Source organism: Citrus clementina, unplaced genomic scaffold, assembly GCF_000493195.1.
Source record: "Citrus clementina cultivar Clemenules unplaced genomic scaffold, Citrus_clementina_v1.0 scaffold_3, whole genome shotgun sequence".
In the NCBI taxonomy this organism is placed as follows: Eukaryota; Viridiplantae; Streptophyta; class Magnoliopsida; order Sapindales; family Rutaceae; genus Citrus; species Citrus x clementina.
Genome location: NW_006262339.1, coordinates 10,028,537 through 10,056,390, shown reverse-complemented (window position 1 = coordinate 10,056,390; position 27,854 = coordinate 10,028,537). Strand labels below are relative to the sequence as shown.

At 34.4% G+C, this 27,854-nt stretch overlaps 2 protein-coding genes across 4 annotated transcripts; one reads left to right on the top strand and one right to left on the bottom strand.

The window, feature by feature from the left end:
• Window positions 1–1,581: 1,581 nt before the first annotated feature.
• LOC18046766 (NF-X1-type zinc finger protein NFXL1) lies at window positions 1,582–6,091 on the bottom strand. Its single transcript, XM_006440921.2, has 2 exons — window positions 5,870–6,091; window positions 1,582–5,573 (listed from the first exon to the last, which is right to left on the bottom strand). The coding sequence occupies exon 2, from the start codon at window positions 5,457–5,459 to the stop codon at window positions 2,154–2,156; it is 3,306 nt and encodes a 1,101-aa protein (XP_006440984.1). The 5' UTR covers window positions 5,460–5,573; window positions 5,870–6,091; the 3' UTR covers window positions 1,582–2,153.
• An 11,074-nt stretch (window positions 6,092–17,165) lies between these two features.
• On the top strand, window positions 17,166–27,262 carry LOC18046765 (extended synaptotagmin-1). 3 transcript variants are annotated; one of them, XM_006440920.2, is made up of 14 exons: window positions 17,166–17,655; window positions 18,770–18,844; window positions 18,950–19,057; window positions 19,967–19,999; window positions 20,277–20,366; window positions 21,242–21,367; window positions 21,960–22,103; window positions 23,158–23,577; window positions 24,002–24,136; window positions 24,581–24,799; window positions 24,939–25,211; window positions 25,621–25,758; window positions 26,225–26,527; window positions 26,862–27,262. In XM_006440920.2, exons 1-14 carry the CDS (start codon window positions 17,449–17,451, stop codon window positions 27,096–27,098), a joined length of 2,508 nt encoding a protein of 835 aa, XP_006440983.1. In that variant the 5' UTR covers window positions 17,166–17,448; the 3' UTR covers window positions 27,099–27,262. The 3 variants fall into 3 exon arrangements, with proteins under 3 accessions (XP_006440983.1, XP_006440982.2, XP_024044018.1); XM_006440919.2 differs by lacking the exons at window positions 17,166–17,655; window positions 18,770–18,844; window positions 18,950–19,057 and adding an exon at window positions 19,064–19,138; XM_024188250.1 differs by lacking the exons at window positions 17,166–17,655; window positions 18,770–18,844; window positions 18,950–19,057 and having other exon boundaries at window positions 20,277–20,358.
• The last annotated feature ends 592 nt before the right edge of the window (window positions 27,263–27,854 follow it).

Below are 27,854 nucleotides of genomic sequence, written 5' to 3'. Positions count from 1 at the left end.
GGCTAATTTTCTTTCAAGGTTGGGTTGAAAGTGAAGTCTCAACATGTGTCATGGGCTTTATTTGGCAAATTTACTTTCTCTTCCCCTCTAATTTTTGTGGATGTTTTGACTTCTCGTCGACAAATAATACTAATCTTGTCTAGTACCGCCTTGGTTTCACCGGCCCCCTAGTACAAGGTTATTATTATTTGACACGATAAGCCCTTAGCACCATATTGATTAGAGCGTGATTCATGAGGTGTGGATTCCCCCCTCATGATTTAATTGGCATTAATAAGGATTATTTAGCCCATGATGCATGTTGATACAGATCCAGATACCCAAGTACGTCATCACAATAGATTTCTCTTCAATTTATTCTCGCCATTTCAATTCCAATTTTAGAATTTATTCTCGTTATTTCAATTCCAATTTTAGGATAATCCAAATCATTTTCACCACAAATCCAACCACCCATTTACAAAATTAATTTTACACACAATTAAAATCCACCTCCTCGTGGGATCGACACTCGTCACCATTAATCTACTCTACAATAGATTCGTGCGTTTGCGAGTTTAATAAAATTTGCACAACAGTTATTGGTGTAAATTTCCCTTTCTATTTTGATATCAACGTCGTCTAAAAATTTCCATAGCTATTTTAGCTCCATAACATGTTATATATAACTCACGGAAGCTTGTAATTTTGGAGATGAAGATAATCGCCTGACAAGCGCCAATAATAGTAACAGAAATCGTTATTCATATATTTAGGAATCTTTTTATGCATTGATAATATAGATCACTCAACATGCAGCGGAATAAATAAATCTTTTTTTTAATTTGAATTTTTCTAATTTGATGGATTTTAAGGAATGAGATAAATTCATATTAGCTGTCGAATTTTTAAATACGAAATGGCTAACTTGGCGAAGTTTTTTCACATAAGCTGAACATTCTCACATTTGGCAGGTCATTCTTCAAGAACTCATTTACAGTTAAAAAGAAAAATTCTAAGCCACTAAAAAATAAAATAAAAAGAACTCGAATATTTGAACAGAACATGCTAAAAAATCAACTTCTTCATTGCATATATAAGAATTCAAATGAGGCAATTAAGTATCTACCATTTAACTAATAAATAATTTATTTTTTAAAAACCATGATACACAAATATATATAAAATATTTTCAGTATGTCTTCTTTCATAGGGAACCACTTGCTTCCATTCCAAGGATTGCCAAAATGGTAGCCAACCATTTTCATTGCACCACCTCTTGGAGGACTCCAAAAATCATTTTACTATAACAGCAACAGCCAATGGTGGAGAAATCTTTTTGTATTATTTTCTAAATTCAACACAAAATAGTCTCCCACCACAGAGCTATTTTCCAAATTCACCGAATCGAACTCTGAAAATCCAATCAAGCTTTGGTTTATAAAGCCAAACTCATTGCTTAATTAAAGCTAAACAGAAAATAATACTTCCATTTGCTGAAGATTTTCCTAGAGTCCTCATATGTTTCTCTGTTTACTTGTCTACAAACAGCAAACAAGAATTTTGCTATTTCATATCAGTGTCACACAATAAAATAATTAATTAAACAAAATTACCTCATTCACTTCTTTCATTGAATATCCAAATAGTCCTTTCATCTACAAGTAGCAAAATAAGCCTCTTGAATATTCCCCCTCCTCGTCAAGCCTTTCAGTTGTTTTCATGCAAACACCATCAATTGACTCTTATCATTCTCCCTTCGGGAACTGAAAACATGTACTCCAAACTACAAATGCAATGTTTCATCAACAAAACAAATAGCAGCAGAACTTACTAATTGCTGCAAATGGATTTTACATTATCCGCAGAATGTGTAGATCATATCATGTGTGCCTTTTAGAGAACTTGCTCAGGGTTTTCTATGTAAAAATGCAATTACAAGCTTCCTTTGAACAAACAGAACCCTAACGAGAAAAAGAGAGAGTATTCATAAGGTTTTTGCCTTTTTCTAGTATAACAGGAAATTCACCTTCACAACAATGTGAATGCCCTTCCGATACAGCAACAGTTACATGGTCCCTCCACATTGAATTGTGGGGGGGAATCAAAACAAAAATCTTAATAAATCAGCAACCTCTAACAGCTTCAAAATCGCAACCATATTTGCAGGTCATCTAATCATAAGCCTTCTCCCAGTCATCAACCACTTCTGACAGCTCCGTTTCACTAAAACTTGAAGCAGGCTGCCCTGCCACATTCACACTGCTTGCATTTGATTCACCCCCTTTATTGGATTGACTTGCTGACTGTTTTGCAGGTTCTTCAGTTCTAATAGATACAGGAGATGAATAAGACAATGTTTCAGAGTCCAGGACACTCCACCGGTTTATTGATGCCGCAATTGGAGCTTCTTTATTTTTCCAGGCAGACGCCTGCACATCTCCAGAACCAGCAGAAGACTCTTCTTCACCCCATGAATCTTCTCTCCAAGCCATCTCTTGAACTACAGCCTTTTTCCACGGATTTCCTCTCTGGGAAGAAAGGGCTCCCACTTCCTTGACAGTTCCAGGTCCTCCCCATGCATTAGCAGTCGAAGGTGCACCAACATTCTGGACCACAACAGCTCCATAATAAACTGATCCATGATCCAATCTCCTTGTAGCAGTTGCTGCTCGTGCAGGATCACTAAATACAGCCAATGCGTTCTTGTCGTTCAACCAAACCAGTTCACATTCCCCTCCAAATCTCAATACAAGAGCACTTATATCTGACTCCCTAGGCAAATCTAGAAAGGAAACAACAAGCCTGGGATCCATATCTACTAGTGGATCAAACACTGGCGCATGAGGAGCGTTTACAGTGGTGGCACCCTTAACCCCAATCACCCGAGGTGGAGGCTTGGACTTGGGTGTAACATGAACCACAATAAAACGCTTTGGCTCCCACCCAGCAGGATTGACAGCTAGCTTCCATCTCTCAGCTATCAGCCTTACTGCATCCCTCTTATCCTTCAGCATTGGACAGAAAACATGAACCTTAAGAGCATTTGTAGACCCTCTGTTCTTGCCGAGCACCAAGAATTTGCATCTTTCCTCCACAGAGAGCACCCACTTTGGATCACGCCTATAAAGATCAGCAAGCAACTCAGTCACAGCACTCTCTCCAAAATGAAGTGCATCCAAATTTGGGGTAGTGATTTCAAAAGCATCCGCAAGAACCCGTTTACGCTCCAACTTAGCACATTCATCATCACACATAAGCTTCCTCTGCCCTAGGGGAATTTTCTTGCCTGTCGATTCCACGGGTTGAAGTGGTGCTGGCAACTTCTGGACAATGGAGGCTTCATAAACGGTATCAGAACTATAACCAGAACTGCTCCCTCCAGCATCACAGGGAACACTTGCTGTAATCCGGCCGCAAGAACAATTGATTGTGACAGGGAATTCGCATCTTACATCAGGACAAAGAGCAGACGGATGGCATAGTGCAGTACATGTATGCCGGCAATCCCTCCTTGGAGCACCACACACCTGCCCACAAGAAGCCTTTGAGCCTGGTTCAGAATAGCAGGCAGTATCACAAGGAGGCGGGTGACAAGTTCTGCCACATGCATGCATACCACATTGCCTCGTCTTGCCACAGAGCTTGTTACATCTAATATCCTTTGAGCCACAAGGTACATTCCTCAAAACCACGTGCCCCCCAATGCACTCCTTTGCTATAGGCACAGAACAAGGTGGGCAGTCCCCAAAATGGCAACTGTGAGAAGCTGAATGGCCACAGGGCTGAGGAACGGAGCATGGGAGCTGACATGAAGGAGGAGGTGTACCACAAGGCAATGGAGGTGGAAATGAAGTTCTCCCACAGGCACATGTCAAATCAGTAAAGATTGTTTCAAGGCAAGGAGGACAATGGCCACTGTGACACAGTGATTCACAGGAATGCTGTCCACACCTCAGCTTCTTTCCACAAGCCATTTGACAAAAGTGTGGATCCCAATCTCCGGAGAGAAGGCTGTTAGAGCTAGAGAGAGGGCAGCACCGCTCACTACACCGGTGCCTCCCGCAATTCTTCTTTCGTCCACAAGCTTTCTCACAGGTGAAATTCTCACCCCCTGTTGTTCTGTAGCATTCTACATTTCGGGAAGTTGATCCACAACGACACTTTTGGGTGACTGCAGCTAAACAAGGAGGACAGTTCCCAGCATGGCACAACTCATCACAATAGTGCAGCCCACAAGCAAGTGGTTTGCCACATTTCTCTGAACAAGCTGGAATTGGGTCCAAACAACTCTTCCTTTGCTCCTGCAAGCTCATCTTTCCACAGAAACAAGACTTGATCTTGCTTGGCAACAATTCACAATCTCCACAAGGACCAGGATGGCAAATTTCTCCACAGCTATGATGACCACAACTAAGCTTTTTTCCACAAGTTGAACTACATGAAAAAACTCCAGCTTCTGCTTTCACCTCCCCCTTTACAGCCATGTCTCCACAAAGTACAACCTCCACCTTTTTCTTGCAGAAACATGAGGCATTGACAAGAACCCAACAAGGACCACAAGGACCTACATGGCATATCTTCTCGCATTTGTGACGCCAACATTCAAGATGCTTATTGCAGTGCTGACCACACGTTAGAACAGACTTCCGATCAAAGCATCTAGTTGTAATCATTTTCTTTCCACACGGACACAAACGTGGTGGAGCAAATGCCTTACAAGGAGGACATGGACCAGGATGGCACTGCAAGACACATTTGTGAGGACAAAGATCCTCCTCACTCCCACCAGCACTGGAAATCTTACTCTCAAGTGGCTTACCACAGGGTTCTCCACATGAATGCGGAGTCAAATAAAAATCAGAAGTTGGGTCTGTCCTCTTCCCACAGAAACAAACATATCGAATCTCCTTTGATGATGTGAGCTGCACAGATTGACAACCCGGGCAGCGCCAGTTAAAGCCTTGACTCCTTTCTGCTGACAAATCAGCAGATGTGGGTGCACGTGCCCATTTCTTGATGCAACTCAGATGAAAAATCGAGAAACAACTCGAACAAGACCATATTGGTGCAGACCTCTTAACCATATCATAACAGATCATACACTCCACTTTACTTTTCATGAGCTTGTCTTGAATCTCTTGCAAAAGCTGTGGCAAATCCAGGTCCTTTGGTAGCTTCTTATCCTGATTCTCACCCCTTGCCCTCCCCCTGTGATGATTTGTGAATTGCCCATTTTGAACTCTAGGGGCAATGTTTCTGCTATGTTGATTATCATCCGGAGTGGGCATATTTCTGCTATGTTGATTATCATCCGGAGTGGGCATATTTCTGCTATTTTCAACCACACCATTCATCGTATTCGGATTGATGCTCTGAGGTGGTGGATTCACAACTCTAGCTGGGGATCCTCGTGGGACCCATTCCTGGCGGGCGCTTCGGGCAGGATTTCTAGTCCCATCCCTTCTATCAGAGCTCATTCTTCTGGATTCAGAAACAACAAATCTCTTATCCGTATCCACAAATGCTAACCAAACTGAACAACACTATCCAATTGAAATTGAACCAAACCCCAAGCTTTAACTCCTCAGAAGCTACAAGAAATGATAAGACGGAAAAAAATATATTATATTGGAGTCGATTACCCAATAAAGAGAACCCGAACACTCAGTTTTTTGCAATTGTCACAGCATTAAATTCGAACTTCAAACATCAGATGATTATACGAATTTGAACTTCAAAAAAAGAAATCAGCAAAAAGAAATGAAAAAAAAAAAATCAAGGGCCGAAAAAAAATTGTAATCCCTAGATATATTCGCAGCCACATATCACAAAAATAAATTTTAAAAAATGAAAATCAAAGCTACAGAAAAATATAACGAGAAAATACCTGATCAATCCAAAGAAGTTTTCAGAAGCGATTAGACGCCGGTCTCTACTTTCTCGATGATATTATATCGGTGTGGTTTTATTATTTACTTATACAGGCTGCCTCTGTAGAGCGACAGATTTTTTGCTTGGGCCTTACGGGGGCTTGGGGCTTGGGGCTTGTCGTTTATGGTTTTCCTTTCTATTTATATAGTTATGTAGAGGTTGCTGAGAGTAAAGTAGAACTAATCTGGACCGTCGATTTGCGTCTGTTGCTAAACCGCCATCGGGTGAAGTACGTAGATAATAATAGTTTATAGATTACGTGCTGGGCAAGCAGGTGGGGCCCGCTTCAAACCGAAACATTCTACTTGTCACACGCACGAGCTTAATGCCCACGATAGCAATAGATTGTAATTAAAACGAGGAAGGAATGAAAAATGTTAGAATAAATTATTTATTTATATTATAAAAATTAGAATTAGAATTATAAAATTAGAATATATTTTTATTAATGCATAATACGCTATGAATGCCTTTTATTAAAGCCAATGGGTATCATGATGATATACTCATATACTGTAATTGCGATTTCAACCGAACGATGTCATAACCTTGCACTGATCTTGCAGAGCTAAAAATTTCACACACTGGACCACTAAAATTTTCAAAAATTAACAAAATTTATCATTACATTATATTATTATTAAATGTCATAATCTTATAATCTTATGACAATTTTTTTTTTTGGGAGAAAATCTTGTTGTCACTTATTAACATTTTTTTTTTTGAAAATGTCAATTTGTTTGGCAAGTTTTTTTATTTACTTTTGTATTTTTTTATTTTTTTGATATCACTTGTATTAAGTTTAACCTAAACATAACTAAACAAAGCACTTTCTGTTTAAAAAAAAAAAAAAGATGATCTTACTTGGATAAAAACATAATCATTAACTAAATAGTTTAATCAAAATATAAAAATTCCAAAAAATCAAATAATCAAATAATTCAAAAAATTCAGAATATCAAATAGTTAATCAAATCATAAATAAATTTATGAGATATAAATTTTAAATAATAAACTCATAGCATATGAGTGCGAAGTGGATGCGTGATGCTCACTCAACGGCCGTACGATACGAGGGATCAACGAAGAAAGCCACCGTGCTGACTCATCAGTCATGCTTGACTGCGTCTGCTTGTGATGCGAGCCTAGCTTGTTGAAGAAGCACATGGGCCCCCGACGCTTCAAAGCATGCAACACCTTTATCAGTATTATTATTATTTAATTATAGTTGAAAAGTCAAAGAATGAAAAGCTTTGAACCAATAATTTTTTTAAAATAATATTAAAAAAAAAGTTATGCATGAAATGGACTTAACATAATCGTAAAAAATTTCCAAATCTTGGTTCAAACAATTTTATTTTCCTGCCACCATATTTATTAAAAAATAAAAAATAAATAAATCAGCATCGCAAGAATGTTGTTGGTGGATGCTCCAAGACGACCCATAAGATCGCAGGTACAAATGCAAGTCCCTTTTCGAGGCACATTCTAAGGCTCATTATACCTAAAAATTATGAATGTCATTAATACATAGATTATAAGGTTGTATTTTTTTATAAAGGTATTATAATTTTTAAGTTATTGTTTTTATAAAAAAAATATAGTTATAAAATAAAAGTTAATAGTATATAGTAAAATAATTTTGATAAAAATAATAAAAATATTATACTTTTTTTAATCATACAAGTGTGGATTAAATTAGTTTAGTTTTTAAAACAAAATAGTTAGTGTTTACCAAACATTTTAATACTATAAGTTATTAAATCAACCTATCTTTTTAGTTTAGGATGAAAAACGAGTACCGAACTAAAAAAATTAAAACTGCACTAAATCATATCAAAGAAAAACCTATAAAATTTTTAGTATCGAGTAGATAATAGTTATTGTAACTTGAAAGTTTAATTAATATGATCTCATATAGGGGTGAGCATTTTACCCGACCTGACCCGAAAAATTTCAAGTTCGGGTCGGGTTAGGTCGGAATTGAAACCCAATTGGATTAAAAATTGCAAACACGATCGGGTTGTGATTGGGTCGGGTAAACCCGACACGATCGGGTTGTGATTGGGTCGGGTAAACCCGACACGATCGGGTTGTGATTGGGTCGAGTAAACCCGACCCGATCTGAATACCCAATCAGGTTTGCTAAAAAAAAAAACTAAACCTAAACACACACACACCATCAGACACCACACACTGAACACACACAAAGTCACTCGCTCTCACAGACGCACACACCACCACAAGTCCACAACAAACAAGAATCACAACTTCACAAGTTCACAACACTGTCAAACCGCGATCTGCCGTTGCCAACTGCCAAGTGAAACCGCGTCTAGCCGTGAGCCATCCGCGATCTATCGTTGCACGTCCGCCCATCTGCTGCCGAAAACCTGTTCGTGATCTAGTGTCGTGGCCACCGATCAACTGCTTGAAGACTGAATCCTCACAACCCAACCCGAGTTTCTAGCTTTCTCCCTACCCGAACCCGATTTTGAAGCTTTCAACTTTCAAGCTTCAAATTCGAACTCAATTTTACCCCAATTAAACCCGAATTATTGACCCGACCCAATCTGATCCAAATTATATTTGAATCAGATTGGGTCGGGTCAATAATTCATATTTAATTCAAATTGATTTTTGTTTAACCCGAACAACCTGAAACCCGATCGAATTGACCCGAACTCGACCTGAACCTAGTTTTGCCAACCCCTAATCCCATACTTGCACAATGAAAACCTAAAACATGTTTGTTATTTTTATTAAAATTATTATTTAAAATCATATATTTTACACACTATCAATATTAATTTTTAAAAAGCCATTATTGAATATTAAAGATCGTTGGGGGGCCCCTATGTTTCCTTGAGCCTAAGAGTTGGAAGGCAAACCTGTGTGAAAGCCTAAACACATCAAGCCTTTTACAGGTTTTTGCCATCCCATAAAAGCAACTTATATGTTCCTTGAGTTTCAGAACTAGACAATGCAATTCAATTTCTCTTCATTGTCTACCAAAACTTAGCTTCTTGTTTCCTATTCCTGCTATTGTACACTGGAGAAAGGAAGAAGAAAGAATAATCTCTCTAAGGAGCAGAATGAAGGCATGCAAAAGGTGAGAAGATAGCTTCACATCCGATGCAAAAAAGAAAAGGGTGTCTTAATGGGCAGTCCATGTCATTTGGATAAGAGTTTTGCTATTTGAACTCTTGGATACAAAGGGATGACAGAAATGTGGGTCCCTTTGTTTGTTGCTTCAACTCCATTCATCATCCTTTGTCTGTTACTTTTTTCATTTAAAAATAAAATAATCAAAAGAAAATATTAAAATAATGAAAAGGAAACTACAAAAGTAACGAAAAGAGATGACAATAGCATCATTTTTTTACAATTAATTTTTCTTGTTCTCCTCTCTCTCTCTCTCTCTCTCTTCCATCTCTCACCTTTCGTTTAACGTGAGCCATCTGCATTTAACAAGAAAAAATCAGTTCCCTCTCTGCATCTCGCTTATCACAAGGAAGAAGTTAGATCTGGATATGCAAACAGAGGCAACTTGATAAAATTGGTACCGGTTAATTGATAAGTTTGTGACTCTCATTACATTCAAATAAAATTTTTGTTATGTTCTATATATTTAAATGGTTAGAATATTTAATTTAAATTGTGAAAATTCGTAGATTTTTGCTTTTTATATATTTAAATTGTTATGAATTGTTATGATTTTTTTAAAATTTAAATGGTTGGAAATAATGGAATAAATTATAACAATTTCTGAATGTGTTTTATATATGTTAGGTTTTTTTTAATTTAAATGGCTGAAAATAATGGAATAAATTATAACAATTTCTGAGTGTGTTTTATATATGTTAGGATTTTTCTTAATTTAAATGGCTGGAAATAATGGAATAAATTATAACAATTTCTAAATGTGTTTTATATATGTTAGGATTTTTTTAATTTAAATTGCTGAAAATAATGGAATAAATTATAACAATTTCTGGATGTGTTTTATATATTTAAGTTGTTAGAATTTTATAATTTAAATTGCCGGAGATAATGGAATAAATTATAAAAATTTGTGGATGTACATGTTTTATATATTTAAATTGTTATGAATTTTCGTTACTGGACAAAAATGTTATGTAAGTTTCTTAATACAAATGTTAATTATTTTGTAGAAATGGAGATGACCAATTGTTGGGGGTCGATTTCCTCTTCCTTCCAGATGAACGGAAAGGGAAGAACGAAGGAGGGGAGTAAACTAAGGACTGGAAAATCTAGCTGGGGAGGGAGGAGATAAAAAGCTGAATTTAGACATGTTTTCTATACAATCAATTCTTTATTTTATTATTTATTATGAGCCCACGCAAAACTAAAAGAAGACTAAGAAAACACGTGAAATTATAGTAGGCACTGTGTTTCTGTCGTCCTTTAATCTTCTTTTAGTTCCTTTATAATTTTCCTTTGGATAAAGCCTTGATAGTGCTGTCTGAACCCATTGGAATTGGAAGCATGAGGAAAAATAAACTATCCTCTACACGTGCTTCATTTTGGGTGCAAATTTGGACAGGGAGAGTTTGGCCCAAAAAAAAAAATGGGGGAAAGAGAAATCGGTGTGATGAATTCGAGCGTGAGATGAGCTCCACGTCATTGTTTTCTTAACTGTTCTAAAGAGAATATATAAGCATATTCTTTTAAACAACAAAAAGCATATATGTGCCCTAAGGCGCTGGTGACATTATTCGTCAATGACTAAAGACATTAAGGCTCCGTTTGGTACAGTTTATTAAATAGAGCTTATAATAGTAGAGCTTATAGCAGTAGAGCTTATACCAATAGAGCTTATACCAATAGAGCTTTTGCATAAAAAGTCATTGGGTGTTTGGTTGTCAATAAAAAAAGTATTTTTGAATCATTAAACTATGTGATATTTTTTATATTATCTATTTTTAGAAAAGCTCTATAACCTCTACTCCCAAAAGCTCAAATTTTGGGCTTTTACTAATAGAGGTAAATTAGCTTATTTAAGCTAAAAAAACTCTACTAAAAAAATAACCAAACACCATAAAAATTTTAAAAAAGTGCTTATACGATTAAATAAGCACTTATGGCTCTTAAATAAGCCATACCAAACAGGCACTAAGACAGCAAAATTATTCGCTTGTCGAATTGGTCCGTGCCGATGGCCATTGTCACTGTCATGTGAATCTGCCGATTCAGCGTCAATGTCTCTAGCTTTGGCTGCATTACAATCAATTTTCTTATGTTCACACCTCCAAAGGGCTTATTAGGTTTCAATTATAAGAACTAACTTAGAAGATTGCAATCTCTACGTATTGTTGTTGAAAGCCATGTATTCAATATTTGGTGTGTGCGTGTGTGTGTGCAGTGTTAAGAATATCCTCTAATGTTTAATAATTAAGATTTTTTTTTGACATCATAAGAACACATTATGATCTATAATATGTACAAAATCATACATAGTCAACAAAATATCGATAAATTAATAAAAAAAATTAATTGTCAACCACATAATATATATTAATTAAGTTAAAGATTAATTGATCAGTAAATTATCATCCATTAACTACTAAATTATTAATTTATCAAGATATTTCTTATTTCTCCAAAATAATATAACTAATATCTTTATTGTAATTAAGCGGATTAAATTTTGATTATATGAAACTAATTATGTTTTGTTTTGATTTATTAAATTTAAAACTAATTAATTTATTTACGTTTTGTTTTAATATAGCTAATTTCTTATTTCTCCAAATCTTGGTTCAAACAATTTTATTTTCCTGCCTCCATATTTATTAAAAAATAAAAATAAATAAATCAGCGTCACATGAATGTTGTTGGTGGATGCTCCAAGACGGCCCATAAGAATGCAGGTACAAAATCGAAGTCCCTTTTCGAGGCACATTTTAAGGCCCATTACACCTAAAAATTATGGATATCATTAATACATAGATTTTAAGGTCCCCTTTTGTTTATGAATAATGATATAGTCACAAATTATTGTATAAATTTATCTTATACAAATTGATATGATATTAATTCATTGGTTGAATTAAATATCTCTTGTCTCATATGATTTATTTATATTATTTTATATTTTCATTCAACCAATAAATTAATGCCACATTAGTTTGTAGAAGAGTTTGTAGTTGTATCATCATTTTTTTTATAGAGGTACTGTAATTTTTAAGTTACTATTCTTATAAAAAATTATAATTATGAAATAAAAGTTAATAGTATATAGTAAATTAATTTTGATAAAAAAAAAATTATATACAAGTGGTGGATTAAATCAGTTTAATTTTCAAGGCACAATAGTTAGTGTTTACCAAATACTTTAATACTATAGAATATTAAATCAATTTAACTTTCAGTTTAGAATGAAAAATGAGTACCCAACTAAAAAATTTAATTTTTAAAATAATTAAAACTACACTAAATCATATAAAAAAAACCTATAATATTTCCAGTATTTAGTAGACAATAGTTATTATAATTTGAAAGTTAAGTTAATATGATCCCATGCTTATACGATAGAACCTATTACATGTTTATTATTTTTGTTAAAATTATTATTTAAAAATCATATGTATTACACATTATCAATATTAATTTTTAAAAAAGCCATTATTGTGTATAAAAGATCGTGGGGGCCCCCTATGTTTACTTGAGCCTAAGATCAAAAGACGAACCTGTGTGAAAGCCTAAACGCATAAAGCCTTTCACGGGTTTTTGCCATCCGATAAAAGGCACTAATGTGTTCTTTGAGTTTCAGAACTAGATAATGCAATTCAATTTCTCTTCATTGTCTACCAAAACTTGGCTTCTTGTTTCCTGTTCCTGTTATTGTACGGTGGAGAGAGGAAGAAGAAGGAACAATCTCTCTTGTGGGTAGAATGAAGGCATGCAAAAGGTGAGAAGATAGCTTCGCATCCAATTCAGAAAAGAAAAGGGTGTATTAATGGGCGGTCCATGCCATTTTTCGATAAAGCCTTGATGGTGCTGTCTGAACCCATTGGAATTGGAAGCATGGGAAAAGAAGGGGGGTGGGAACAGAAATCCTTTGCGTATCCTTCATTTTGGGTGCAAATTTGGACAAGGAGACGACTATTCGAGAGTTTCCCCAAAAAAAGGAAAAAAGAAAAGAGCGGGAAAAGAGAAATTGGTGTGATGAATTCGAGCACATGAGATGAGTTTAGGGACGGCAAAATTACCCGCCAACTAACCAACACACTTAAATCTATCCGTAAAAATCCGCTCGTTGCGGTTAATTTTACGAGTTGTAGGTGAATTTAGTGTTGAGAAAAAATTTGATGAGCACTAACGTGGGTATCCAACAACCCGCATTATTTATTTTAATTATTTTTATTTTTATGTTTATTTTAATCACAAAAATTACATTAAAAATTTTTAATCATAAATATATTCAAGTTAAAGTTTCTAATTACTAAACCTAACTTATTTCACTGTAACATTTATACAATAAGTTTTTAATAAGTATAAATTTTATAATTTTTATTACTAATATTTTATTTTACTTTAATTGGTTTTGTTTGTTTTGCCTTAACGATATTGTATAAAATCTGTTTATTAATATTATTGATAATACTTGTATATTGATTAAAAGATGAAGCAATGCATTGATATTAGTGATGATGATTTGCCTTCAATAAAAATATTTTGTGTTAAATTAATATATTTTGTGTATCTTTTTAATGTTGAAATTTTAATTTCTTATTTACATTGATAAAATCTAGAATTGAATATTGTTTGCGGATTTTTTAGGCTATTATTATATATTTATAGTTTGAATTGTATAATTTAAGTTTTTATGTATTATTAAAAGTATTTTTTATATTCGTAATTTTAAATGAAAAAACTTGCAAAAATACGCCACGGATTGCGGGTGAATTTAATAATTGTTAAAACCTACAGTGGGAGGTTTTTCTAAAAAAAAACCCGTTGTAGGTTTGCAGACGGGTTTAATAATTTAATTTTTTAATAAGTGTAAGCGGGTTTAATAATTTAATTTTTTAATAAGTGCAAATTTAGTAATAATAAAACCGCAGCGGACGATGTCCATTTTCATCCTCATATGAGCTCCACGTCATTGTTTTGTTAGGTGTCCTAAGACTTTACGAGCATATTCATTTTTGTGCGCTAAGGCGGTGGGGACATTTATTTGTCTTATTATTACTGGCACGCAACTTTATGGAAGTTACAATGACTCAATGACTAAAAGACATTAAGACAGCAAAAATATTCCCTTGTCGAATTGGCCCGTCCCCATGGCCATTGCCACTGTCATGTGAATGTGCCGATTTGGCGTCGATGTCTCTAGCTTTGGCTGCATTAGCATTACAATCAATTTTCTTATGTTCATACCTCCAAAGGGCTTATCAGGTTTCAATTATAAGAACTAATTTAGAAGATTGCAATCTTATGGATTGTTGATGAAAACTGTGTATTCAATATGTTCGTGTGTGTGTGCAGTTTTAAGAGTATCCTCTAATGTTTAATAATTAAGAATTGCTTTTTGACATCATAAGAGCACATTACGATGGTGTAACCCATTTGATCATTAAATTAAAAATTTTATAAGAGGTACAAAATCATACATAGTCAATAAAATTATAATTATCCTGATTTGAGAACCTGTATTTATATTTTTCATTAGAGCAGATTTTTTGGATTGAATTTTAAATCGACTCTATGAAACCAACTCTCAGCATATGTCTAATTGAGAAAAAGAAAAACGGGAAAGACAACTAATTCTACTTTTTGGACAGTATTTTCTCTAGCCATCGTTGCTTCTACTGAGTACCGACGATGTTCCATTCCATTGCTTATATGCTTACAAATTCCGCAAAAAGAATTCTCAAGACACGTAGCAAATTAAAGTCCCTGCTTGGTCCATTCACCCAAAAAGTATGCTCTCTTATGTTAAGTCACAATTAAAGATAGTGATAGATGCTTTTATCATATATATTTTTTCAGGCTGGTATAATCTCATTTGGGAATTAGATATTCTTAGAGCTAAAAAGCAAATATATTTATTATCAAGTACCCAAATCTCCGAAATATTGGTGGGCAGCAACGAAAATGCATGATTAATTAATAAAAGATCTTTCCCCAAAAGGTCTACGAGTTTGAACTTTTGAATGGTCTATGAGTTTGATTAATTAATAAAGGATCTTTCCCCAAAAGGTCTATTAGTCTATTATCCCTAATTATTAATAATTAGTAAACATTTTATTTTTATATTTTGCCGCTTTTCTCTTTCCAGGAAAGTTGGTTGGGTGTTAGTTTCCCAGCAGCACCCATTCTTATTTTAGTCAAACTACGGAAAGGTACGGTTGAATAAAATTCAATTGATTTTTATTTTAATTTTCTTTTTGGCAATTAAAATAACTTTATTGTTTAAAATTATTTTGCTTAATTTTGTTTACCTCAACATCTTGTTATATATTTGTAATGAATCACGTTGAAACATGTGGCTGTACAATTCTAATTCTAATTCAAATCTAAATTTTATAAAAATCCGAACATTCGGGGAAAAACGAGCGCCTTGCCTTTTTTTCAATGCAACTCATCAGCTGCACTGCACGGGAGCCGATGTGCCATTTGTCTCAATTTGGTTAAGCTTGAAAAAGTTGTGTTAACCCATCTGAAGACATTATGCGAGATGCAGGAGGATCTTATGCGAACGGCTTTTACTCTTCAAATGTAAAAAAAAAAAAAAAACGAAAAATATTGGAAATATAAATGATTTGATCAGACTGATTTTCAGATAAATTTATTCGAATGATCACTTGAGTTGTGTTCGAACTTTAAAATAGTAAGAAGTTATGTTTTTAATTAAAAAAATAAATATAATTTAAATTAATTTTTTATTTTCTTTAACCCTCTAAAATTTAAATTCGAATGATCAGTTAAATAATAACGAGAAATGAACTGTAAAATTAATTTAAGTTTACCCGCCCTATGCCTTGGAAAAACAGAAAAATGAAAGTGGATCTTTGAAGCATATTTACACGTGTGTAGATTAGTTTACAACTTCGATATTTTCATAGAGATTTTTTTTTCTTTGATTTTTGTAAATTTTTCCAATTTAAAAAATCCAATGCACCACACGAGGTTAGTGGTGACCCCACGATTTGGACAGAGAAATCGAACGAATAATATTATTATTTTTATTAAGATGCGTCGGAAGCAGATGAGAAAGTGGCCCCCACGTATTTATTTTTGTCTTTGATATAATCCAGCGATCTCCGGCCCGTCCGACGTGATCATTGCGTCCTTCAATTTTGGGTCAATGTGGACGAATCAGCTAATCCAATTACAAAGAGATAGATCATGAATGAAGCCACTCGGCCTTTGGCCGAGTGGTGAGGGTGTTTCCTTCCTCAAATAAAATTGAGTGAAGGCAGTCTGCTTCCTTGCCCCAGTGCGAGGAGTAGACATCCCTTGAATATTTGAGAGGGTTAAAATCTGGGCAGCGCTCCATTAGATTTGATGTATGTTGGTCCCAATTATAGTCTGATTTGTACATATCAGTTATATTCTCATGTAATATGAGTTGTAATTTGAGCAATAGTCTCATGTAATCAAAAAAAAAAAAAAGATCATGAATGAACTCAATTAATCGGCGAGCTGATAAAATATCATCATAACCGTCCGTTTTAGATATTAAATATTAACCGTCAGCCAAAATTGAAAGCAAAACCATGCGTCCAGCTGGCCATGGAAAGTATTAATGAAAAAGTTATTTAAGACTAATTTAGTAATACTGAAATTATATTATTATAATAATTAGTTATAGAGAAAATAAATTAAATATTTAATCATTTATTTTTTGTTATATAACATTAGGACTGCTGAACTATTGTAAAGACGTGAATAATTGAAATGAATATAACGTTAAATAAAATTTATTTATATATTTATAAATTTATGTATATATAATATTTTTATTAAGAATTTAATAATTAATAATTAAAATAAATATTTTATTTTATAAATTTAATTATTATTTCATTCTCTCAATATAATTAATAACAATAATAATATTTTTATTAATTTTTAAAAATTATTTCTAAACCTCTAAAAATAATTATCCTTAATCAAACAGCTGAAAAATGACAGAAATGCTTAGCTTATTTAATTAGGAAAAGTATTATTGCTTTTTAATAATAAAAATCCAGAATCATACGGAGACCGGTCTTGTTTTTAACTAAATTTTATGGCCAATTCCTAAGTGCTGACTTTTAAAGACTGGTTCGTTCTTGTCTCAAGTCTTCTCTCTCTCTTTCTAAATTGGAAAGGCCAAGGCCAGAGCCAAAGCCATTATACTCTTCAAACTTCCCCGTTTGCCGTTTAAACTTCTGTTCAAGTAACTGAAGCCTTCTCGTTTACGTCTCAAATTAATAATATCCCATCTTTCTTTTTCATTGTTTGAAGCCATGGACGTGAGACTCTAGTGGGTTGTTGTTGAATCAAAAGTCAAATCCTCAAATGGCTAGAAGCAGAAGAAAGAAGGGAGCTCGTTCTTTTGCTCTGAATGTAGAACAAGTTGTAGAGTTTTGGAAAAATTTATTGGAAGAGAAGCCCCTGCTTCCTTTTGTGATCCCATTGGTCCTGTTGCTTTGGGTCTTTGAGAGATGGTTCTTCTCTTTCTCCAATTGGGTTCCTCTTGCCATCGCCGTTTGGGCCACCGTTCAGGCTAGTCACTCTTTCTCTTTTGCTACATACTTCCTGCGTGTTTGGTTACTGGGTATCGGCAATTTTCTTTTGTTGTTGAAGTTGTTGACTTGATATTGTTTTTTTTTAACCTAATTTGTATGTTATTAGTCTTTTGTTTTTGGCCCTTGTTTTGGTAATTTTGATGAGAGTTTTATTAGTATGAAATGTATTGTTAGTTGAGTTTTTTTTTTTTTGCAACTCCTTAAGCTATTTTTAGAATTGTGCCAACTTTTCTATTATCCATGGTGTTTCATGTTTCATTTATTTATTTATTCTTTTTCCACTATTTTTATTTACGAATGGATTAAATTGGTAGAAAACTATACATAAACTCTTTCAACGAAAATACACTTTGTTTGTAATTTTGAAAACAAGAAGTTGAATGATCTGCTAGCTTGCTGGTGTTTGTTGTAAAATTTTAGTTGGCTAATTTTCTGGCAAGTTACATAATTTACTTAACTGTTGACAATAACGAATGTATTCTTTTTGTTCGTACCTGATGTCAATCTGCGAGGGAACTGCTTGTCAATTCATATTTGTATAGCCATCAGGAATTTTCTATGATAACTTCCATGTGCTTTGGTGCAAATTGTACCGTTGGCAGCTTAGTTTATTTTGTACTCCCAATATACACATCTCTTGTAGTGATTGACATCTATGATCTGTTGGAAAGTTCTCATTAAAAGGAGCAGTAAGTGGTATGATGAGATCTTACAAAATGAAAATTCAATGAATTCTTGTGTTTATATTGCTGTAAAGATTCAGTAATTCCTTGCCTTTTGGGAATTTAAGGTAGGAGACAGGGAATACGAATGAGATTTTTTTTTTTTTTCTGGGTGAGGTAATTGGTCTTCTTTCTAGTTGATTGAGGTTCACTGCAAATTAATGCTCTGAACCTACTGAAAAACATTGTTTTTCTATTATATTTTCTTCTCTTTTGCTTATACTTGGTTCGGTACCCAAGCGTCCAAGGTCCTTGCTTCTGTGTCTTGGTTAACTTGCTTGGTTTGTTTTTGTTCTTATCAATTCAAATTATTTCCAGCATGGATATCAATTTACTGATAGTAACATAAACTCACTCTTATGCCTACAGTACGGGCAATATCAACATCGAAGACATGTGGAAGAGTTGAATAAGAAGTGGAATCAAATCATATTGAAAACCTCAGTATTTTTTCTTACTCTTTCATTCCTTTTTGATAATGTGCAATTCTAGATTTATTATGCTGTTTTCATTTTTATTGAAAAATATCTTTTGGAATTCTTTATACAGCCAATAACCCCACTGGAGCACTGTGAGTGGCTGAATAAACTGTTGATGGAAGTTTGGCCTGGCTACATAAATCCAAAGCTTTCAATAAGATTTTCACAAATAGTAGAGGTGCGAATATAGTGGTTGACTGTTGGTTGTTACTGAACTTATAATTTGATATTGAAGATGTACCTCCACCTTTTGCTCAAGGTCTTTCTTCTTGCCTGTATTTTTATGTTTTTGTGACACAAATGGTCATAAACTGATTCTTTTCTATTTGGTTAACATATTCAGCTGGCAATTTTCTTTAATTTACAAATGCTGAATTGGCTTTCTAGCATTTCTCAAAGCTTTCTAATTTCTTGCTGCTCATTTTTGGCCTCCCAACCAGATCATGTTTAGGATATATTCGAGTTCAATCTGATTAGTGACATGTCAATGTTAGTTACAGGTGTATTGGATCCATTTGATTTGGATTTCTTCAATAGCTTTAGATCCATTGTCATGTTCTAGAATTACGTAGACCAGGCCTATTAACTCTCATAGGTATTCTGTGTCCAAATGTTGATTTATGGGTTTAAATTTTTATTGGCTCCGTTGGTTAACTAAATTAATTACCCTCCTAAGGCACTGACCCCATTGGTTTTCTTTGATTTTTATAACTGGATTACAGTTGCTTTCTTCCTTTTTAGAAGATACTAAATAGATGGATCTAGAATATGATTGATTAATTGTTAGCATTCCTTAGGCTGAAAAAGTAAAAGAGAAGTGTTAGCATTCATTTTGTGACTACTTGGAAGGGAATTGAGAACACTTCTCTTTGTTTCTCCATATCAGTCCTTTTCTGGATCATGTTTGCAAGAAATGTTTAATCATGGAAGAAGTTTGGATCCTTACCATCTCCGATATTTTCATCCATTTTTCTATGTTTTCGTCTGAAATTTTCATGTAGTCGAATACTTCATATGAAAACACAAAATCATTTTACATTTTATTTTTTCTTATTAAATTCTTTTAACAGAATCCTCTTTTATGCAGAAACGGCTAAAGCACCGAAAACCAAGGCTTATAGTAAGTGATCTCCTATTACATGTATCTATCTGAATTATTGGCTTGACAGTAATTAAGCTTGATAGTATATGAGCTTTTCACAATAAACTTTGTGTAGCACCCTCAGGTTGTCACTTACTTTAGCCATACGGGTGAATCTCCTGTAACTGTCTGTTTAAGCATTTGACATGGGAGGACATAAGTGTTATGTCCTCAAGTGTCCAACACTTGGAACTTTTTGAGCTGATGCTAACAGCATGATATGTGTTTATTGAGTAAAAAGTAATCTTTTATGCAGGAAAAAATAGAATTGCAGGAGTTTTCACTTGGTTCGACCTCGCCTTGCTTGGGTCTGCATGGAACTCGCTGGTCATCCTCAGGTGATCAGGTTTGATTCCTGGTTTTACTTTTGAAATTCAGAAGACAGCGAGTTGATTCATTTTGTAGAATTATGTCAAATTTATGTTATCTTTCTGGATATTATTAGGTTATTTTGGAATGAGATTGATATGCCTAAGCGTGATGACCCCCTTTTTTCTTATTAAATGTCAGTGAACTAGATATAATGCTAATTTTGAGATCTATTCATCAGTTTACATTCTTTGGTTTCCCTTTTTACATGATTTATGCTTCTTAAAGCTACTTTTGTTGCTAATCCAAGAACTGAACAGCATGGATAATTTCTTTCTCAAATATTTAGGAAGATGACATGATAAGATACAGACTAGTGAATTGTCAGATAGGTTTACCAGCTTTCCGTTCTATTATTTAATGTGTTTTAAGAATAGATGGATTTTATCTGACTCCTTGAATCCATGAGAAAAGAAAAGAAAAAAATGAAACCAAAGGGGAGTCATTGAGTAGTTTTTGGGCCCCGGGGGTAGGTGGTTTGTCCTAGGCTTATAGGGTGGATAGGCCACTCTACCAAATACGCTGGTCTTTTGGTTAAACCCCAGGTAACATTTTTATTTGGATACCATTAACTTCCTGGAAAGTTTTATAATATCAGATAACGCTTAATGCATGGCCTGTCACACATTATCTGGTGCCTACTGCAGCTTGGATAGGAATGATATTGCATGGTCAAATTCTGCATGTCATATAGTTTGATATTTACGGATTATTAATATTTGCTACTGCTCCTCTCCAAACAACACCCCCCCCCCCCAACCCTTCTTTCTGGCTTGATAGATTACTTCTTGAATTCCAAGCTGTAAATTTTATCTTAGCTTTTGACAAGGTGTCACTTGTGCATGTTGGCAGCGGGTTATGCAATTGGGTTTTGACTGGGACGCTAATGACATAAGCATCTTGTTGCTTGCAAAGTTGGCCAAACCATTACTTGGAACTGCTAAAATTGTCATCAACAGCCTCCACATTAAGGGTGATGTATGTTGAGCCTATATTTTCTACGGCTATTCTTCTTCTTCTTTTGTTTTATTTATTTATTTTTTTACCTTTTTGAAAAGGAAAGCTGTAATGAATTTGACATTCTTATCAATTGTATGGTTTCGTTGCGAGAACTAGACATCATGGAATGAATGTTTTTTGCTTTACATTTTGGAAGAGATTATATATCCATTCTATTATCATTTCCACAATTTCTTAAAAAAGAAAAAATTGGTTTCAGTTCTAGTAAAATCTGGACAACAACCGAAGCTGTCCAACATATAAAACCTCATTTCAATGTGCCTTCTGTGTGAATATGAGCTTTTATTGAATGAAATAGCATTTTCTTGTATTTTATTTACAGTGGTCATGCTTCTATGTTCTTTGGGGATACACCTTGTAGACACTGGAGCCCAGAACTTGATGCGTGTTATTATGTTTCTTTCATTGTATCTGTCATGTTGGTAGTTTGTCCATTCGGAAAATGTCATCATGGTTTAAATCTTGATATTTGCTGTTTCTGAATTGTAGGTATGTTGTGATTTTGATTATTGTTGAATATAGCTTATTTAATTCCTTGATTTTTTTACAGCTTTTAGTGATGCCAATTCTGGAAGGGAAAGCAGTTCTATACTCATTTGTATCCATTCCAGATGTGAGAATAGGAGTTGCTTTTGGAAGTGGTGGAAGCCAATCTTTACCTGCCACGGAGCTGCCAGGCGTTTCAAATTGGCTGGTGTGTTTGCTAAATGTTTTCACCTTTATTCTGCATTTTAATTTAATTTTCTTCTTTGACCTCCATTTTAAACAGCTAAACAGTTTAGTTTGCTGCATATCTGGAATGATGGTGCTGCAATGCTGCCTTTTTCTATACAGAAAACTGGTTTTAGATATGGTTCCACAAAAGCCCCCAATTATATAGTAATTGAAGCTCATTAACATGATACTTGGTGTAACTATATGATATCTCAAATTTCAGGAAATTAGGCTGGCTATTCAATACACCTCTGCATGTAACATCCTTTAAACTATTTATAATTAGTCAATCACATTAAATAGCATTTTAATCTTTTATGCGATTGAAGATTTTTAATAAGTTTCTATTTTTATACTCAAGTTTATATTACAGAGCCTTGAAATACTATATTGCCAGCATAATAGGTTGTTACATTCCTCTATATTTTGGGTGTCACAGAGAGAGAAAAAGAAAGGGAGGGGGGGGGGGGGGATGTATGATGCAGAGATTTCTTTCAACTTTACTTCAAATTCATGTCAAGTATCATTAGTTTTGACCATTCCCCTTTCCAATTTGTACTAATTAAACAAGAAGATGAAGTTTCTTGTTCCATTTTCTTTAAAAATCTTCATTTATTGGATCTAACCGTGTAGTTAGTTTTGAGCAATATTCCTCTTTCTCTCTCTTTCCCCAAGGATATCTCTATATATTGACTCTTATCAACCTCTCTAGTGTTGCAAAATTTGATAAAAAGCCTTATTGTGCTTCGGATGACTTAATGGACTAGATAAGCTGAATGAGAATAATCCCATGTCCAATACTCATCTGTAAGTCCTAAGCAGAGCCAGTTTTCCATGCACCCCAAGGCCTTTCATAGGATTTAGTTTAGAATTTTATCTACTGAGTTTGGAGCAACATTTTTCTTTCTTGTTCATTCCATATTTAGCATATGCACTCCAACATACAGATTTGAGTGGCATATTAAGCTACAATTATTTGGAGAATGCTGATTTTTGGTGATCCTATAATTTTTTTTTTCATTTGCTTCATGCAGGCTAGACTTATTAATGAGACCTTAGTTAAGACATTGGTTGAACCTCGCCGCCGTTGTTACTCTTTGCCAGCAGTGGATTTGAGGAAAAAGGCTGTTGGTGGTATTGTTTATGTGAGAGTCATTTCTGCGAGTAAACTTTCCAGAAGTAGTTTGAGAGGAAGTCCATCAAGAAGGCAACAAAACTACTCCGCAGACAGCAGTTTAGAAGAGCATTATGAGGATAAAGATTTGACAACTTTTGTGGAGATTGAACTTGAAGAGTTAACCAGGAGAACAGCTGCTAGACCAGGCTCAGATCCTAGATGGGATTCAATGTTTAATATGGTCTTACATGAAGAAACTGGAACTGTTCGATTCAATCTTTATGAGTGTATTCCTGGCCATGTCAAGTATGATTATCTGACAAGTTGCGAAGTGAAGGTATGGTATTATGTGTTACTGTAGGTGGTTTCTTAGTGTCAATTGGAATGCATCACAGCATGTTCTGTACAAAAGCCAAAAATTAGATCATGAGCTCTTTTCACTGAATTTACATTGTAGTGTTTGTTTTCCTATATGATATGTTTAAATTGTTTAACAATATATCAATTATAGGCTCAGACATCTTATAACCTGTAATTGTTTTCTAAGCTTGTCTTCATTTTCCGCCATCACTCAACAAACTTCCTAAAATAAAATAAATTATTGGAAAGTAGCTACAAGACCATTTTGTAAATTAAGAATGCACAATTTCTGTGTTCAATTCTGCTAGCTTTCAAATAATTCTATGCATATTGCAAACTAGGTAATTTATCATTATATGGTATCAACTAAGTTAATCTTTCGTTTTCGGCCTTGTGTGCAGATGAAGTATGTTGCAGACGATTCAACAACATTTTGGGCAATAGGACCCGACTCCGGCATAATAGCCAAGCATGCTGAGTTCTGCGGAGATGAAGTTGAGATGACAGTTCCTTTTGAGGGGGTCAATTCTGGGGAGGTATAAATCACATGTTTTCTTAGCAAGTTATAATTGGCGCTAAGATTCCACCCATAACAGATTAGCAGTCATCTTGGTGAAAAACTGAAGTAAGATCAAGCCGTCTTTTGCTGCGTGAATCACCAGTGAATCTATTGTGCTTTCTTGCCAATTACCAGATTAGCAGCAGACTAACTAAACAGTTTTATGCAATTACTTGACTTGTTTTCTGTCACAATCTGACAGACTGATGTTCTCTCCCATAAGAACGTATGTTTGGGTGTCCCACCTGCTTTTTGGATCCAAGGATTGCTTTTAGGACTTCAACTATTAAAAAACAACAAATTCCATAAATTTTTGTTTTAGTTATCATTAAATTAATGATACATGACTCATTCAGTTGGCAGCATGCAAATATATGGACAGGTGTAACGTAAATTTTTCTTGTTCATATGTGTTTTGCAGTTGACAGTGAGGCTTGTGCTGAAGGAGTGGCAATTTTCTGATGGTTCTCATAGCTTGAATAACTTCCATTCTGGCTCTCAGCAATCGCTTAGTGGGTCGTCAAATTTTATTTCAAGGACTGGAAGAAAGATTAATGTAACTGTTGTAGAAGGAAAAGACCTTATGCCAAAAGACAAATCTGGAAAGTGTGACCCATATGTTAAACTGCAATATGGCAAGGTAAGGTTTTCTTATCTACCCTTGAGACTGTAGTCTGGTCTGATGCTAAGGTTACAAATTTTGCTAGGTCATTTGTGATTCATTCTATATGTGTAATAATTATGACAAGTCGTGCTTATGATGTGAACATTCCTTTCAGATTGTCCAAAGAACAAGGACTGCACATTCACCTAATCATGTCTGGAATCAGAAGTTTGAGCTTGACGAGATAGGTGGTGGTGAATGCCTTATGGTAAAATGCTACAATGAAGAAATATTTGGAGATGAAAACATGGGTAGTGCACGAGTAAATTTGGAAGGGCTTGTAGAAGGGTCAGTTAGAGATATATGGGTCCCCCTTGAAAAAGTAAATACAGGAGAACTAAGGCTTCAAATAGAAGCTGTGAGAGTTGATGACAACGAAGGATCAAGGGTATGTTTTTACTATTGGAAAATAAAGGAACTGTTTTATTCTTTACCGAAAAGGAAAAGAAGAATCGGTAATAAATGGAAATAAAAACTCTGAATGCATTAGAAATTTTGGTCCGAGTTCCTAATCTGAATATTTGTTTTATGGATTATTCAGCGAATGTGCATGCATGATCATGATTGTTTGCTCAGATTGTGGCTAGGAATGGCTGTTTTCTAGCTGATTTTCTTGCATGGTAATAGAAAATCAGGTTTTGAAGCTTAGGTTTATTTTGAGCCTGATGGTTACATATAATCGTAGTTCAATGGGACCAATGTCCATAATGTTTTGGCACTGGTTATTGACAACCTTTTGGTTGAAGAATGCTCGTTCCAATATATTCATTTTCTTCCTTTCCCTTGAATATTTTCAGGGTCAAAACATAGGTTCTGGCAATGGCTGGATTGAACTTGTTATTGTTGAAGCGAGAGACCTCGTTGCTGCTGATCTCAGGGGAACAAGTGATCCATATGTTAAAGTGCAGTATGGAGACTTGAAGAAGAGAACAAAGGTAAGGACACCTTATTCATGATTAAGAAAATGACATTGCTCTAATCATAGTTTCATTGGATAGTTTTTTATCAGTAGAATTTTGCTATGATATGACTACTGGCTCTGTGAAAATGGATATAAAACTTTCATTTTCTTTTATTGGTTATTAATATGTACTCTTATCCTGTTTATAGCAAAGAACTTGTATATAGCCTTCCTTCTTCTTCCCCCATCATTTGCATGTAATTGTTCAACGCATGCCTAATACCCAGCTGTGAAATCCACTCCAATGATTTTCACATTGCAGTTTCATCAAATTTGGTGGATATTAACATATATAATTTTCAAATTCCATAGCTTAATCAATACAATATGCATTCTTCCCAGATACATGTATTTCATCCTTCTATTTTCTCCCATAGGATCTTCTGCAAATATGTTAATTTGATTAATGATCTGGTAGCTTACCGTGGCTTGCCTTTCAGGTCATATTCAAAACTCTAAATCCTCAATGGCATCAAACCTTAGAGTTCCCTGATGATGGCAGTCCCCTGACACTGCATGTGAGAGACCACAATGCATTACTGGCTTCATCAAGTATCGGTGATTGTGTTGTTGAATATCAGAGATTGCCTCCAAATCAGATGGCTGACAAGTGGATACCTCTCCAAGGAGTGAGAAAGGGGGAAATTCACGTTCTAATAACAAGAAAAGTTCCAGAACTAGATAAGAGAACCAGTATGGATTCCGATTCATCTTCAACTAGAGCACACAAAATTTCTAGCCAGGTGAGACTGATATAGATACATATATACATTGGGTATACTGTTGATTATTAGAAGATTTTGTTTCTGACAAAGATATATGTTGCATGCCATTATCTCATAAGTTGCATAATACCCCTGCAAATCTCCCTTTATATATACTTGGTGAAAATTACATGCGTTTGGATAAATGATAATCTGATGTAACGCCTAGCATCTTATAAGGGAACAGAAATATAAAAAAGATATGCATCACTCCAATTTATTATGAACAGCTTTGCTTCGTCATAGATTAACCTTGCTTTTTGTTTCAGCCTCTGAATCTTTACATATGTTTTTTTCTCTGAGTCTTTTTCAGATGAAACAAATGATGGTCAAATTTCAATCATTGATCGATGATGACAATCTGGAAGAGCTTTCAACTGCTTTGAGCGAGCTGGAAACTCTTGAAGACTCACAAGAAGAGTACATGGTACAGCTCGAAACTGAACAGATGCTTCTACTTAACAAGATAAAGGAACTTGGTCAGGAAATTATTAACTCATCACCTTCCATTAATAGAAGATCTCCTGGAAATGGAGCCATACCTTATTAAGTGTTTGATTATTTTTCTCTTAATGTAATTTTGCACATACGAATTGTATCAGATAGATAATGTACATGGGCCCCAACCGATATGTCCTTGTAGTTTACACCCACATATAATAAATAGTTTTAGCAGCAAATGAAGGGATTGGCTGTTAATCCCTTTTTCTGTCATACACGTATTTTTTAGTTCGCCATACATCTCCAAGAGGATGAACAATAAAGAGTAGAGGATTATTCTATTGAATAGGAAAGCATCGAGTGTTATGCTCTATTTTTTATAAAATTTTATAGCATTTTGTTTATAAAAGCGATGCCAATATCAATATTAGAAGTCAATGATTGTGAATATAGAATTCTTTTTTTTTTCCCCTCATTTTACACACTTAAGTCTTAATTCACCCATTCGCCATTCTTTCATAATTAATTAAAAAATAAAGAAAAGTGGAAAATAAATAAATTAAATCAATAAGAGAACTCACGTTCTTGAAGTTGAGGAGTACATGTTTGAGTGCTACCACTAATAAAAGAGTAATGATACAGTCACAAACTCTTGTACAAATTTATTTTGTACAAACTGATGTGGCATGATAAGATTGGTTGAATTAAATATTACTTGGCCCACATGATTTGTTTTTATTAATTTATATTTTCATTCAACCAATGAATTAATGCCACGTTAGTTTGTACAAAATAAATTTGTACAAGAATTTGTGACTGTATCATTACTCCTAATAAAAAGTTAGCGTTAATACTTTATTCTCCT

Bases quoted from the DNA above. Each gene is read 5' to 3' on its own strand.
- LOC18046765 (XM_006440920.2), top strand. From the start codon at position 17,449: ATGGCTAGAAGCAGAAGAAAGAAGGGAGCTCGTTCTTTTGCTCTGAAT. The intron at 23,578-24,001 runs GTATGGTATTAT...CCTTGTGTGCAG, and splicing joins TGACAAGTTGCGAAGTGAAG to ATGAAGTATGTTGCAGACGA. The intron at 26,528-26,861 runs GTGAGACTGATA...AGTCTTTTTCAG, and splicing joins CACACAAAATTTCTAGCCAG to ATGAAACAAATGATGGTCAA.
- LOC18046766 (XM_006440921.2), bottom strand. From the start codon at position 5,459: ATGAGCTCTGATAGAAGGGATGGGACTAGAAATCCTGCCCGAAGCGCC.